This window comes from Mesoplodon bidens (genome assembly GCF_964165515.1).
Source record: "Mesoplodon bidens genome assembly, chromosome: 11".
NCBI classification, from domain to species: domain Eukaryota; kingdom Metazoa; phylum Chordata; class Mammalia; order Artiodactyla; family Ziphiidae; genus Mesoplodon; species Mesoplodon bidens.
The window spans coordinates 6,186,138-6,199,652 of NC_138167.1; the positions used below are offsets into that span (position 1 = coordinate 6,186,138).

The 13,515-nt window shown below is 42.7% G+C and overlaps 1 protein-coding gene across 1 annotated transcript in view; it reads left to right on the plus strand.

The window, feature by feature from the left end:
• Nucleotides 1–7,095: 7,095 nt before the first annotated feature.
• LOC308625585 (antigen WC1.1-like) overlaps nucleotides 7,096–13,515 on the plus strand; it is a 54,462-nt gene continuing 48,042 nt past the window's right edge. Inside the window, exon 1 of the mRNA XM_081249965.1 lies at nucleotides 7,096–7,196. Within this exon, the coding sequence (XP_081106091.1) occupies nucleotides 7,124–7,196 (73 nt within the window). The 5' untranslated portion in view covers nucleotides 7,096–7,123. The remainder of the gene's footprint in view (nucleotides 7,197–13,515) is intronic.

Consider the following 13,515-nt stretch of genomic DNA (forward strand, 5'->3'; position numbering starts at 1 on the left):
AGTATAGGCATTATGCCAATCTTGGGCCCTAGCAGGGCCTCAGCAGATGCCTGCAGCCTGCAGGGGCCTTAGTTGGCATACCCAGATGGGGAAAGATTCACTTATAAGGAAAAGAGAAACTGTTCACAGATTTTTTAACTGTTAAAGGCAAGAACAAATTTATTTGTGTTATCAGTGCTCTTTAGGCTGGTCTGCAGGCGGGACTCAGCTGCTACAAAGTTCCAGGTGCAACACACACCAATGTGGGAGCATCAGGCTTTGAACTCTGAGTGTCACTGCAGTGGCACTAACGTTGAGTTTAAATGGTTTAAGAATCACCACCTACAAGAACTCAATAGCTCTGGAGTTGTTAATTACATGAACTCTGAGCAGAGGTGGATTAATCATGACACGAATGAAGCGTCATCTGCATGGCCTCTCATTGCACCAGCCCCTTCCAAGGCCTGAGAGCCTAGCGCTGTGCTCACAAGAGCACAGGTTTTGAATATGTCATTGTCTCGTATTGAAGAAAAGAAGCAATTCAGTGAAATTATTTCTTATCCAATGGCCAAGAAGTTAATTAAGTGCATGGAGCACTAAATCCAGGAATCAGATTTGTTCAGGAAATCAGGAAGAATCTGAAGAGGTTTAGAAAGCACATGCTGCCTTTTCATTAGTACAGGGTTGGTGGAAGGTAAAAATAAATTCAAACACGATGGACTGACTAACCCAGAGGAAAGGAGAGCTGTTTAAGGATGAAAGTCAAGATGCTAAGAGACAAAAGCGGGTAAATGGGAGCATGACCGTCAGCACAGACTGACATAAAGGGAAAAGGAGATGCACCAGGTGCAGGTGCTCTTAAACAGGGCTCTGGATCTAGTTGTTGGCAAATCAGAAATGGTGACTGGGAACCAGCCAAGCGCAACAGAGGAAATAAGGTGAGATCTGAGGGAGCAGCTTGGGATGAAGACACAGAAGGAAGATGAGATCCAGGAAAATATTGCGAAGCACTTTCTTCATGTGACAGATTCTGTCTTCTTTCCAAGTCTTCTTTCTCCTTTGTATCAGTCAGAATAGACTTTGTTCTGCTGCTGAACAGGTGAATCCCCAAATCTCAGTGGTCACACACACACACACAAGCATTTATCATTAACCTACAAATGTACTGTTGTCAGTGGGGGGTTCTGCTCCACATAGTAACTCAGGACCCAGGCTGACTGGGGCTCCACCAGCTTGTACATACACTATTTGGAACATGCAGTTTCTGGGGCAAGAAAGAGAGAGACTAGAGAATCACACCTGGGCTTTTCAGTGCCCCCACTCGGAAGTGACAGAGGTGACACCCACCCACATTTCATTGGCCAGAACTAGTCACTGGGGACTAGAAAAACAAATATTTGATGAGTACTGCTGTCTATGCCACATCCTTCAATAAAATTGTTGATAGCAGTGCTGTGAGTTTTTTCTTGCCTTGGAGAAGCTTCTGAGTTACAGCTTTGTGCAGAAATTAAATGTGATCTGACCCTCCCTAGAGTGGGATTTGAAGGCATTTTCTATTTGATTCCTTTGGCTGGTGTGTCTCTGACTCCTTACATTCACTTTAGCCTGTGCAGAGTGTGATTAGTCAAATTTGTGTGTCCCCTGTCCCCACCTCCCTCCTCCCACCCCTGTACTCACTAACTGCAGGGTTATTTTCAGCCTTTGTTCATGCATTCATTTTTTTAAAATTATCCAATATTGCTTAAGCTCTTACTATGTGCCTTTACTTGGTCCTAAAGAGGTATTGAAGAATAAGACACAATGCTTGCTCTCAAGAAGCTCCCACTTTGGAGACAGTAAGCAAGTTTTTATAGACTAAATAGACACAGCAGTAATTTTGGGCTGGAAGAATCAGAAAGAGAGTCATAGAGGTGACAGGTCTGTGCATTTATAAACATGGGAAAATTTATGAATGATCTATCTGTAGTGGGCTTGAAAATGTGTCCTCTAGAATTCAAGATATGCATAAATGCAGTAGTTTCTGTTTTACAGGCTCCAGTCAAGCTTTGATGTAACAGAGTTTAATTTCACATTCTAGAGTCCTGTGATTCCTGGGATGGGATGGAGAAAGATGCCCTAATAGTACTTCTCTACTACCACTAAGTATTGCCAGTAGCCAGCACTTATCACTTACTAATGCCAACTCACTTAATCCTCACCAAAACTCTGTCATCTAGGCCCCATCATAACCCTCCTTTTATAGACGAGGCAACCAAGATGTAGAGAGTTTAAGAACCCTGTTCAAGGTCACGCACGTGGTATGTGGCTGAGCTGTGAGTCAAGCCAGGGCAGTCTGGCTGCCCAGTCTGTTCTCTTGACCACTGCACTGCACTTTCTCAAGTTCACTATGGGACCCAGCTGGGTTGGTGTCCTCTCTAAAACTTTCTTCCTTTTCAAATCTTTGTTGAGATTGTACACTGATATTTCCTTATGTGGCAAAGACTTACCTTCATCAGAGGATGAGTTGGTCCATGTTGATACTGCACCCCAAGCTCTGGGGTATAGGGTGCTGCTTGGGGAAAGCATGTCAGCTCTGAGTTAGCCCCTCTTTCCAGCCCATCCCTCCCTAGATCAGGGTCTGGAACCCCTAACAGTGTCTTATCTGTGAGATCTCAATCCCGAGGTAAGTGAGACCATGTGTACCTGGTTCTGTAAATGCATCCCTATGTCATCCTGTGGGAAGGGATGACTGGACTCCAGGAAGCACATCCTGTGTTCTAGGTGTCTGGCTAATGGTTTCTGGTGATGGTGTGGAATCCACAGCAGGTAAGGAATATTAAATCTGGGCCACAGAGGGAGTATAGCATCAACTCTAAGTGACTGACCAGACCCTGGTCCTACTCTAGTACCTGAGTTTAAATTCCAGTCCTGATGTTTATAATCAGTGATTATCATTCATGTGTTAAGAGTACAGATATACAAGGAGATGGAGCTCGTGTACATCCATGGGGCTTCAGAGTGAGAGGAACGGATGACAAGTAAGTTATTCTTGTAAAATGAATGGGTGTTAGATTACATATAAGTAATAGATAAGTATATATTACCCTTATACTATAATATATACTTAATTATAGTATAAGGGTAATATATACTTAATTATCTATTAATTATTAATATATAAGTATATTTAGTGAGAGAAATGTATGTGTTCAGTTGTCTTTTCTCCCTTTTCATGTATCCGAGTCTCAAGGAGAAAGAATGGGCATGGCAGGAACAGAGAAGCTGTGTCTGCTCACCTTCATGATGGGGTCCTCTGGTGGGGAACGTGACAGGGCTGTGGACTGACCCGCAGCTGCCCTCAGGGTTGGTCCCACTGAGACCTTCAGGTGTGGGACGGGGAGGGCGTGAACACGTCTCTGAGCTCTGGTGGGGACTCAGGGGCACGTGTGTCACAGAAATCTTCCTTCCCATGTCTGTGTGCTGAAATGTAGAGAGTTAGGGTGAGGGGGCCACAGGGTGGGCTTGTGTGAACTGCAGGGGTGCATCATGGGAACCCTGAGCCTGAGGGGGTGTGAAGAGTGGGGGTAGCATGTTAGTGACCTTGAATTTTGAGGTGAGGGCTCAATCTTGCCTCCCCTACGGCCCCTCTCAGTCTCTCTACTCAACCCAGGGCTACTTTCTGGGGAGCTTCTGTGATCAGTGGAAACCAGAACAAGGCAGCAATGACTAAACCGGGCATAAGTCCCTTCTGCTTTGATCTTTCCCCTCAACCCACCTGGGCTTGCATACCTGCTGCAACCTTTCCTGTTAAATGCAGAACGAAGGAGGAGGGGTCACTGCTGGTTTCAGGCAGCATGTACCCCCATCTCTTTTCTGTTTCTCATGCCTCTTCTTTGTCCCCTTGCCTGCATCCACCCTGTAGCAGAAGACCTTCTATTTCCCCTTTCTGTCTTGGGCAGTTTCCTTAAATTATATTTTGCATCTTCCTTAGTTATGATTTATAATACAATTGTGTTCTAAGTCCTACCAAACCAAACTTTCAGTATATAAAGGGGAAAAATTTGAAGTTTAGAAAAGCTTAGTCTTGGGGCTTCCCTGGTGGCACAGTGGTTGAGAGACCGCCTGCTGATGCAGGGGACACGGGTTCGTGCCCTGGTCCGGGAAGATCCCACATGCCGCGGAGCGGCTGGGCCCGTGAGCCATGGCCGCTGAGCCTGCGCGTCCAGAGCCTGTGCTCCGCAACGGGACAGGCCACAACAGTGAGAGGACTGCGTACCGCAAAAAAAGAAAAAAAAAGAAAAGAAAAGCTTAGTCTTTCAAAACTATTTATTTTCTTCTTGGGATCCGAAAATCCTATTTTGGAGGGCTATAGTTGACTGAGGACTTCCTCCTTCTCTTTATTTCCTGTAACAGCAATCTCTTTCTTTCCTGAAGCCTCATTCGGTGACTAGCTGAAAGGGATATTTCACATAAAATGAAATGCGATAAAGGAAAAGGCGTTTAGTGTGTCTAAAAAGCCCCTTATATATAGCTATTGTGTCTCTGTGTCTATGTATATATCTATCTATCACCATCACCATCATCGTCAATCCATTATCCCATCCATCTAATCTATTTTTTAGTGTCTATTTATATTGCTATTTTAATTAATTTCTTTATAGTCCAAACAATGCCACTCTGGTGTCTTCAACAATAGACCATTCTAAGATGTTTAAATGTGAAAATAACATTCATTGTGATCTTTAAAAAAAAACCAAGCACTTAAATTTGACTTGACTTTAGCTTCCAGGAATTTCTCATTCCCGGCCCTGCCACCTTGTGGCAATCCTATAAACTGCACACCTGCAAAGTGGAACCTGATACTATTAGCCAAGTAGCATCCGTGTAGAAGCTGAAACCTTCATGCGTTGGACAAGTGCACAGATACAGTGAGTGGATTACAATTTGACCTTGGACTTGCACTGTGAAGATCAATCATTTAAATATTTGGAACTCAGAAGTCTAGAACCCATCAGGACTTTGTAAATAGTCCATGTCTACTTGAGCTGAGGGCCGGCAGTAAGACCTGGGAAAGAGCAGGGGTAAAGAGTGGGAGGAATCATCAACACGAAAGTCTCCATTGCCTGGAAACCTCCCCATCCCAGCCACTCCTGGAAGAGATAGTGACCTAGACCTGGAGTGGAATGAGAGAGAGAGGTTTATTGTTTCCTTTTCCTTTTTCAAGAAGGTTGAGTGATTCAGAGGAGAATAGATAGATTTCCAGGTACTATAGAGCAATATGGTAAAAAATTTCTCTCTGATAATGATGGATAAGTTATTACCATTAAGGTAGCTAACTGTTAATATGTTCTTATTTTCAAAAGGATATGAGATGTCTACCGACTGCCACTTTTCATACAACAGTTTAAATTTACATCATAGGAATATGTTTATTAATATACTCTGGGAACTGCAACTGTCAGGTGGGCTGGATATTACCTAAATGTGACCAAAGCATCTTCAAACTGTCCCCTCGGGGAAATCTGAGGCTGGAAGGCGAGGTTAGAGTGTGGCCTTGCGGGGAGAGCCAGCCTGAGGCCTGCCCTCCTCCTCTTCCCATTTCCTCACCTCCCACACAGCCAGGGGCCTGGCCTGTGAGCAGGTGCTGCACCCCAGTCTGGGTGTCTTTGTTCCCTATAAACCGGTACCTTCAAATCTTGATGTGCAGAAGAATACCCTGGGAAGCTTGTGACACACAGAGTCTATTTGCTAGGCCTGGGGTGTGGCCTGAGAACTTTCATTTCTAACAAGCTCCCAGGTCTTGCTGATGCTGCCGGCAGGTGGACCACGCTTTGAGAAGCCCTGGTCTAAACTGCACCCCCATCTCCACAGCAAACAGCAGGCCCCTGGTCACCCTCAGGACCAGGGTTGACCACTCGTTTTCTGCTCTTGGGAGCACGTGTTGGGAAGAGACCCAGGTTGGTTTTGAAGCAGGCTGGGCACCTTTTGGGCAGGGAATTCCTGGTTCTGAGAACCCAGATTGGTCTAGAAGGGGGATGGCATGGACTCCATCTGGCTGTGCATGTCCACTCTGCTCACAGACTCCTCTCCCTCTTGGGGGGCTGGCTGGGGGGCAGCCGGGGCAGTGTCCTGTAAAGTGCAGCATCCAGGGCGGGGCCTCTCTGGACTGAGTCTAAGGGGGGTTCTGCCTGGACACACTCTAATCACTGCACTGAGCCTGTGTTTTGCAGGAAGAAAAATGGTAAAGTGCACCAACCAGGTGGCTCTGTGTCCTGAGCCCCACCCGCCTCTCAGGGCAGGACTGCTGACCCTGGGCAGCTGCCTAGAGTGGAGGAGATCGGGTCTGTAAATATCCTGAAGACCACATCCCCCTCTCATCCTGGAGAAGGGGAATTTAGCCCCAGGTGACCTGTGCCTGCTGGACAGAGTGGACTTAGGGGCTAAGAGAGATCCCTGATGGGGAAACGTTAGGGTCTGTCAAAGCCCCATGTCACTATGAGCCCCTCGGTGCTCCAGGACCCAGTCTCCAGATCATTCTGAGAAGGGGGGAAGACCAACAATCTCAACCCCCCCCAACTTGATGGTTCCTACCTCATGCCTTCCACGTGCACCTGTGAATTCCTGTGCTCCTGGTCCTCATTTTCTGCTGGGCTGATAATTATTCTTGTATTTCAAGCCTCCTTTCAGTTCTCTGCTTTGGCCCTGAGCTCTGTCACAGGGAAGAACAATGCTTGATTCCACCAACGATATTCTCCACGGGCCAACCGATCCCAGCACTCTGACCCTGCGAGATCTCACAGTCTGCAGAGATGAGCTAGGATGATTGGGGGAGAGAAGGCCATTCATGCTTTCTGATGCAACTTTTCTACGCCAGCCCCGGTCATGGGAGCTTGGTTCTCAGGGGCCCACGGAAGCAGGAGGTCAAAGGACCGTGTTGCTTATATAAGGAGATGTTGAAGATTCAGAAGCTAATTGGTGTTTGAGCTTCAGAAAGTGGCAGATGAAGGCTCTGGTAGCATTTGAAATGGTAAAGTGTGTCGCTATTGGCTCTCAGTAGGGAGGATGTCATGAGATGGGTCTATAGAGATCTGTGTTGGTGCCCTGGTGCCTCGTCACAGGGTGATTTTGCAGCTGGGATTGTGACCTTGATGACTTGGGCATCAGGATGGCTCTGAACGGATGCCTCTCCCTTCAGGGACTCAGTTTCCTCCTCCTCAGCACTCTGTTGAGTGGGCAAGGTAAGAGTTGCCCCTCTTTCCTGGGGTCAACAGCAAGGGAGTGGACACCGTGGGAAAGGGAAAGGTCTCTGGAGTTCTGGAGCTGAAGCCTCGGTGTGGACCCTCTGTTTTTGACTAAAAAGGAACCATGCTGACTGTGAATATTGGTTCCTCTCCTGTGGAGGGTCGACTGGCCGTAGCGGCAGGTTTTACAGAGAAATGATGCTTGATCTGGACTGAGGTGGGTCAGCTTCGGTCCCCTCCACTGTCTCCCTTGTTTTCAGGGAGTCTCTATGAGTCCCAGGGGCTCCCAGTGTGTGGAAGATCCAGCGATTGACCTCAGCTGGAACTCTGGGCTGTTCCCCACACACTCCATTTGCCTGCTGTGTAGACACTGCCCCTGGGATTCCCATGTTGTATGCGTTTATGCCCCTTTAGGCTCTGTGCTTGTGTGTGTGTGCTTGTGTGTGTGTGTGTGTGTGTGTGTGGAGAGCGTGAAGCCTGTCTGTGTGAGAGGAACAGGGCTGCTGAGGAGGGATTGAGTCAGTTGGTCTGTGAAGCACACAGGGTGCCCACACGGCTGGGTGTCCTGTCAGCTGCATGTAACCAGATCATAGACACTCGTGCACCTGCCTGCTTCTCTCTGGCGCCTCTCCTCCAGCCCCAGGGCCTCCCCTCCGCTCCTTGCAGTGCTTGCCCAGCACCGGGCTCTGTGAGAGGCTTTGCCTCCTGGCCTCACCTGTTCCCACCAGGTCCCTTGTGAAGCAGAGAAACCTGCAGCCAGGAGCGGGTACCTCTTGTTTATAGAGATGAGCTGATGCACAGCACCAGTTATATAATGTTTCCGAGTCCCTGCCCCAGTCCCTGTGAATTGCCTCCTGCTGTGCTGGGGTCCTGGGATGGTCCTTTCCCCTCCGTAGGATCTGCTGTGAATTCTGTAGGGTGCATTTTCTCTCTCTCATGTCATCTTCTGTCCCTCCCTGGGGGCTGGTTTCCACTGAGTGAGAGGATGACAGGCATCAGGGATGGGCTGCAGAAAATCTAGTCCTCAGCCTGGAGGACGCGGCTCTTTCCGATTTGGGTCTTGGTCTGGCTGAGACTCAGTACAGCCCTGTCTCCTTTCAGTGCTCACTGTTGCCCCCTAGACCTCAGCTTCTAGTCCCACAGCTCTCCGTGGGAAGCCCCCTCCCTCCTAGTCTCTGCTCCTCCAGTGCTGGGCAGATGCTAGTGAAAATTCTCCTCCTGGCGGCTGTGAAGTGCAGACGTGGGTTTTGGTCCTATGAGGGGGAGAGATAATGGATGTTCTGATACAAGGCTCCCTCCGCTTACTAGGAAAACTGTAGGAAACTTCCTCAGTAGTTTTATAAGAAGTAAGAACTTTTCACCAAAGCAAGCACTATTTTCATTTTCCATGAAACAACACTGTTCAGAGTTATCCTACTAAAATTTTATTCTACTTCATACGAGGTTGGACACTTGCTCTTTGTAAAACAGTGGTCTTGGCCTGTGTGAGCATCTGATGATTTCTGAGCTGGGCACACATTACAGCAGTCTCTACCTTGAAATTCATGATGGGCATTGGCATCAAATTATCCCTCAAATGCGATTTATGCCATTATACACAAAAATGTAGACCCTCAAGATTAGATAATTTGGTATATATGATTTTGTAACCTGTTTTTACAATCAATAATATATTTTGGACATTTTTCTATATCATTAACTATGCTTTAACACACTAAAATGTTTTATTGTAGAATTAAAAAGCATAGGATATCACAGGGATAGTACTGATATTTTTAATTGTCTTCAGTTATTTCACTGTATGAATGAAATGCAATATACTCACCTAACCATCAGTATTGGGCATTTAGTTGTTTTCAACGTTTTTGCTATTTTGAAAAAAGTTGTTCTGAACTTCCCTGTATTTAAATGTAAGGATCATCCATGATTGTTTCTCTTAATCACATTTTAAATGTGGAGTTGCTGCTTTATGGGCTATGAGTACCTTTAAGGCTTTGGATACATAGAGACTAATGCCTGCCAGAAATGTTTGCACTGTATTTTAGTTCCACAAATATTGTACGAGAATGTTAGTTTCCACATAGCCTCACCAACTTTGTCTTCTTATGAAGTTTTTAAATCTTAGCCAGTTTTGTAGGCAAAAACTGGCGTATATTAACCACTTTATTCCTTCATTTGTGAATTACTTGCTCATGACATTTGTCCTTTTAAACTTGTGATGTTTGTCATTTTTGTCATGATTTATATTGAAGCTCTTTGTACTACTACTACTTACTATCTACTAAAACTACAGCACCAGATACCTATACTGCATTCACTTATATGAACTCATTTGAGTGCACAGCAATCTTATAAGGAAGAATATATTTTTTACCTCCCAAAACAGATCACTGAGGCAAAGCAAAGTTAAGTCACTTGCCCAAGGTGAGACAGGTGTAAGAAGTAGAGGCAAGAATTGAACCCAAGCAGTTTGGGTGCAAGTCCTTGTCCTTATTGAATTATTCCATTTATAGGCTGAAGATATGTCCTTCAGTTTATTATTTTAATTTTATCTTTCCTTTGTTTTTAGTTTCATGGAAGTTTCTAATAATATTAATTGTCTATTAAAATTTCTCTTTTTTTCTGTTTTTGCTTTCAGAGCCTTAAGAATGTTCTCCACTTCAAGTTTAAATAAATTATTTTATCTTTAATAATTTTATAAATATATTTAAATATATGTCAATATTAAATAACTGTGTAAGTTATTTTATATCCAATATGAAATTCTAATTTTATTTTTTCATATATCATTCTTGTAGCATGTCTTTTTCTTTTCTCACTGATTTGAATGCCACATAAAAAACATGCTAAATTACATCATTTCCATACCTTCTTTTTGGAATTTATGTAGACTTTCATTCCACAATATTTATTGATTTAAAGAGGAGCTTGTGGGGTATGAAATCCATACCCTTTGCAGTTCACCAGATGCTGAGGCACTAATGGTGATGCATGAAGTTCCCTGGCCCATAAAGCTTATAGTCTAGTGAAGCTGGGCACCAGAACAAGAAGTTATAATAAACTCTGATAAGTGCCATCAGTCGGGACACCAGTAGGGTTACTTAATCTGGCTGGGAGAAGCAGAAAACCTGTCCCTAAAGAAATAAATTTTAAGCTGAGACCATGCGTTCTAGAAATGAAGTTATTTAAAGTTTAGAATTTATAGTACTGACAGTAAATCCTAATATATAAACTCTTGTATGCATACATGTCTAGTATATGTCACTTTTATGTAATGTAATTTATTTAAATTGTTTATTTCAAGTATTAAAGCCTGAGAAATATATTCCAAGCTCCCATTACTATTATTCCTCTGTCAGTTTTTCCTTGCATTTGCAAAAGTTTTAGTCTATATACATAGTTTTTTTTTCTAGGTTTATTGGGATATAATTGCCATAAGATATGGTATAAGTGTATGGTGTACAATGTGATGCTTTGAAATACATATATGTATTCTCCAAGGAAGACATACAGATGGCCAAGGAGCACATGAAAAAAATCTAATTATCAACATCACTAATTATCAGAGAAACGCAAATCAAAACTACAATGAGGTAACACCACACATCAGTCAGAATAGCCATCATCAAAAAGTCTACAAACAATAAGTGCTGGAGAGGGTGCGGAGAAAATAGAACCCTCCTATACCGTTGGTGGGAATGTAAATTAGTGCAACCACTATGGAGAACAGTAAGGAGGTTCCTTTAAAAACTAAAATTGGAACTAGCGAATGATCCAGCAATCCCACTCCTGGGCATATATCTGGAGAAAAGCGTAATCTGAAAATATACATGTACCCCAATGTTCATTTCAGCACTATTTACAATAGCCAAGACATGGAAACAACCTTAATGTCCACTGACAGAGGAAAGGATAAAGATATGGTACATATATACAATGGAATATTACTCAGCCATAAAAAAGAATGAAATAATGCCATCTGCAACAACATGGACGGACCTAGAGATTATCATACTAAGTGCAGTAAATCAGACAGATACAGACAAATATCATGTGATATAACTCATATGTGGAATCTAATTCTTAAAGAAAAAGATAAAAATGAACTTATTTACAAAACAGAAACAGACTTACAGATATCAAAAACAAACTTATGGTTACCAACGGGAAAATGTTGGTGGGGGAGGGATAAGTCAGGAGCTTGGGATTAACACACACACACACTGTTATAAATAAGATGGATAACCAACACAGACCTACCGTATAGCACAGGGAACTCTACTCAATATTCTGTGATAACCTATATGAGAAAAGAATCTAAAAAAGAATGAGTATATGTATATGTATAACTGAATCACTTTGCTGTACACCTGAAGCTAACACAACATTGTAAATCAACTATACTCCAACTAAATTAAAATATTAAAAAAGAAATATGTATTATGAAATGATTACCATCATTAAGTCAGTTAACACATATATCACATCACATAGCTACTTTTCATATGTGTGTTATGAGGACTTTTAAGATTGACTTTATTAGTAATGATCAAGTACACAATCCAGTATTATCAACTACAGTCACATGTACATTCCATTCCCAGAGCTTATTCATGTTATAAGTAGAAGTTTGTACCCTTTGACCACCTTCATGCATTCCTCCCACCCCCACCCCTGCCCAGGCAGCCACCAATTTACTCTCTGTTTCTATGAGTTTGGTATTTTAGATTCCACATATAATGAGATCAAACAGTATTTGTTTTTCTCTGTCTTACTTATTTCATTGAGCATAATGTCCTCAAGGTCCATCCATGTTGTCCCAAGAGACAGAATTTCCTACATTTTTATGGCTGAATAATTATTCCACTGTGTGTATCTATATCTACATCCATAATATCTATGCCTGTATGTAGACTTAAACCTACATCTTTATCTATAGATATATCTATAAATCTATGCATCAAATATTTATCACGTTTTCTTTATCCTTATAATTGTCAATGAACACTTAGGCTGTTTCCATGTCTTGGCTCTTGTGAATAATGCTGCAACGTGATAGGAGTGCAGATATCTCTTCAAGATCATGATTTCATTTTTTAAGATAAATACTTGAAGTGGAATTTCTGGATTACATAGTAGCTCTATTTTTAATTTTTTGAGGAACCTCCATATTGTTTTCCATAGAGGTCATACCTATTTAAATTCTCACCAACAGTGTACAAGGTTTCCCTTTTGTCCCCATCTTTGCCAACAATTTTTATCTCTTGTCTTTTTTTGAAATAGCCATTGTAAGCGGTGTGTGTTGATAGCTCATGGTTTTGATTTGCATTTTCTTGATGGTAAGTGATGTTGAGCACCTTTTCATATACTTACTGGTCATCTGTACATCCTCTTTGGAAAAATGTGTATTTACATCCTTTACCCATCTTACAATCATATTGTTTTTGGTTTTTTGTGAGGTTTTTCTTTTGCCATTGATTCATGAGTTTCTCACATATTTTGGATATTAGCCACTTGTCAGATATATGATATGCAAGTATTTTTTCCATTCTGTAGGTTGTCTTTTTATTTTGTGAATTGTTTCTTTTGCTCTACAGGAGCTTTTTAGTTTGATGTAGTCCCACTGTTTATTTTGATTTTGTTGCTTGTGCTTTAGGTGTCATATCCAAAAACTCATTGACAATACCTATGTCAAGGAGCTTCTTTCCTATATTTTTTCCTAGAAGTTTTATGGTTTCAGAGCCTAAAGGAATTTAAGTCTTTAGTGTATTTTGAGTTAATTTTTGTGAGTGGTGTAAGACAGGGGTCTAGTTTCATTCATCTGCATGTAAATATCCAGTTTTCCCAGAGTCATTTATTGGAAAGACTCTCTTTCCCCATTGAGTATTCTTGGCTTCCTAGTCAAACATTAGTTGACTGTATATGCTTGGGTTTATTTCTGAGTTCTCATTCTGCTTTATTGATCTATGTGTCTATTTTCATATCATTTCTCTACGGTTTGGTTACTACAGCTATGTAGTATATTTAGAAATCACAAATCCAGGTCTGTTTTTTTTTTCTTGTTGTTGTTGTTGTTTTTTATTAGTTTCTGCTTTATAACAAAGTGAATCAGTCATACATATACATCTGTTCCCACATCCCTTCCCTCATGCATCTCCCTCCCTCCCACCCTCCCCAGCCCACCCCTCCAGGCGGTCACAAAGCACCGAGCTGATCTCCCTGTGCTCTGCGGCTGCTTCCCACTATCTATCTACCTTACGTTTGGTAGTGTATATATGTCCATGCCTCTCTTTCGCTTTGTCACAGTTTACCCTTC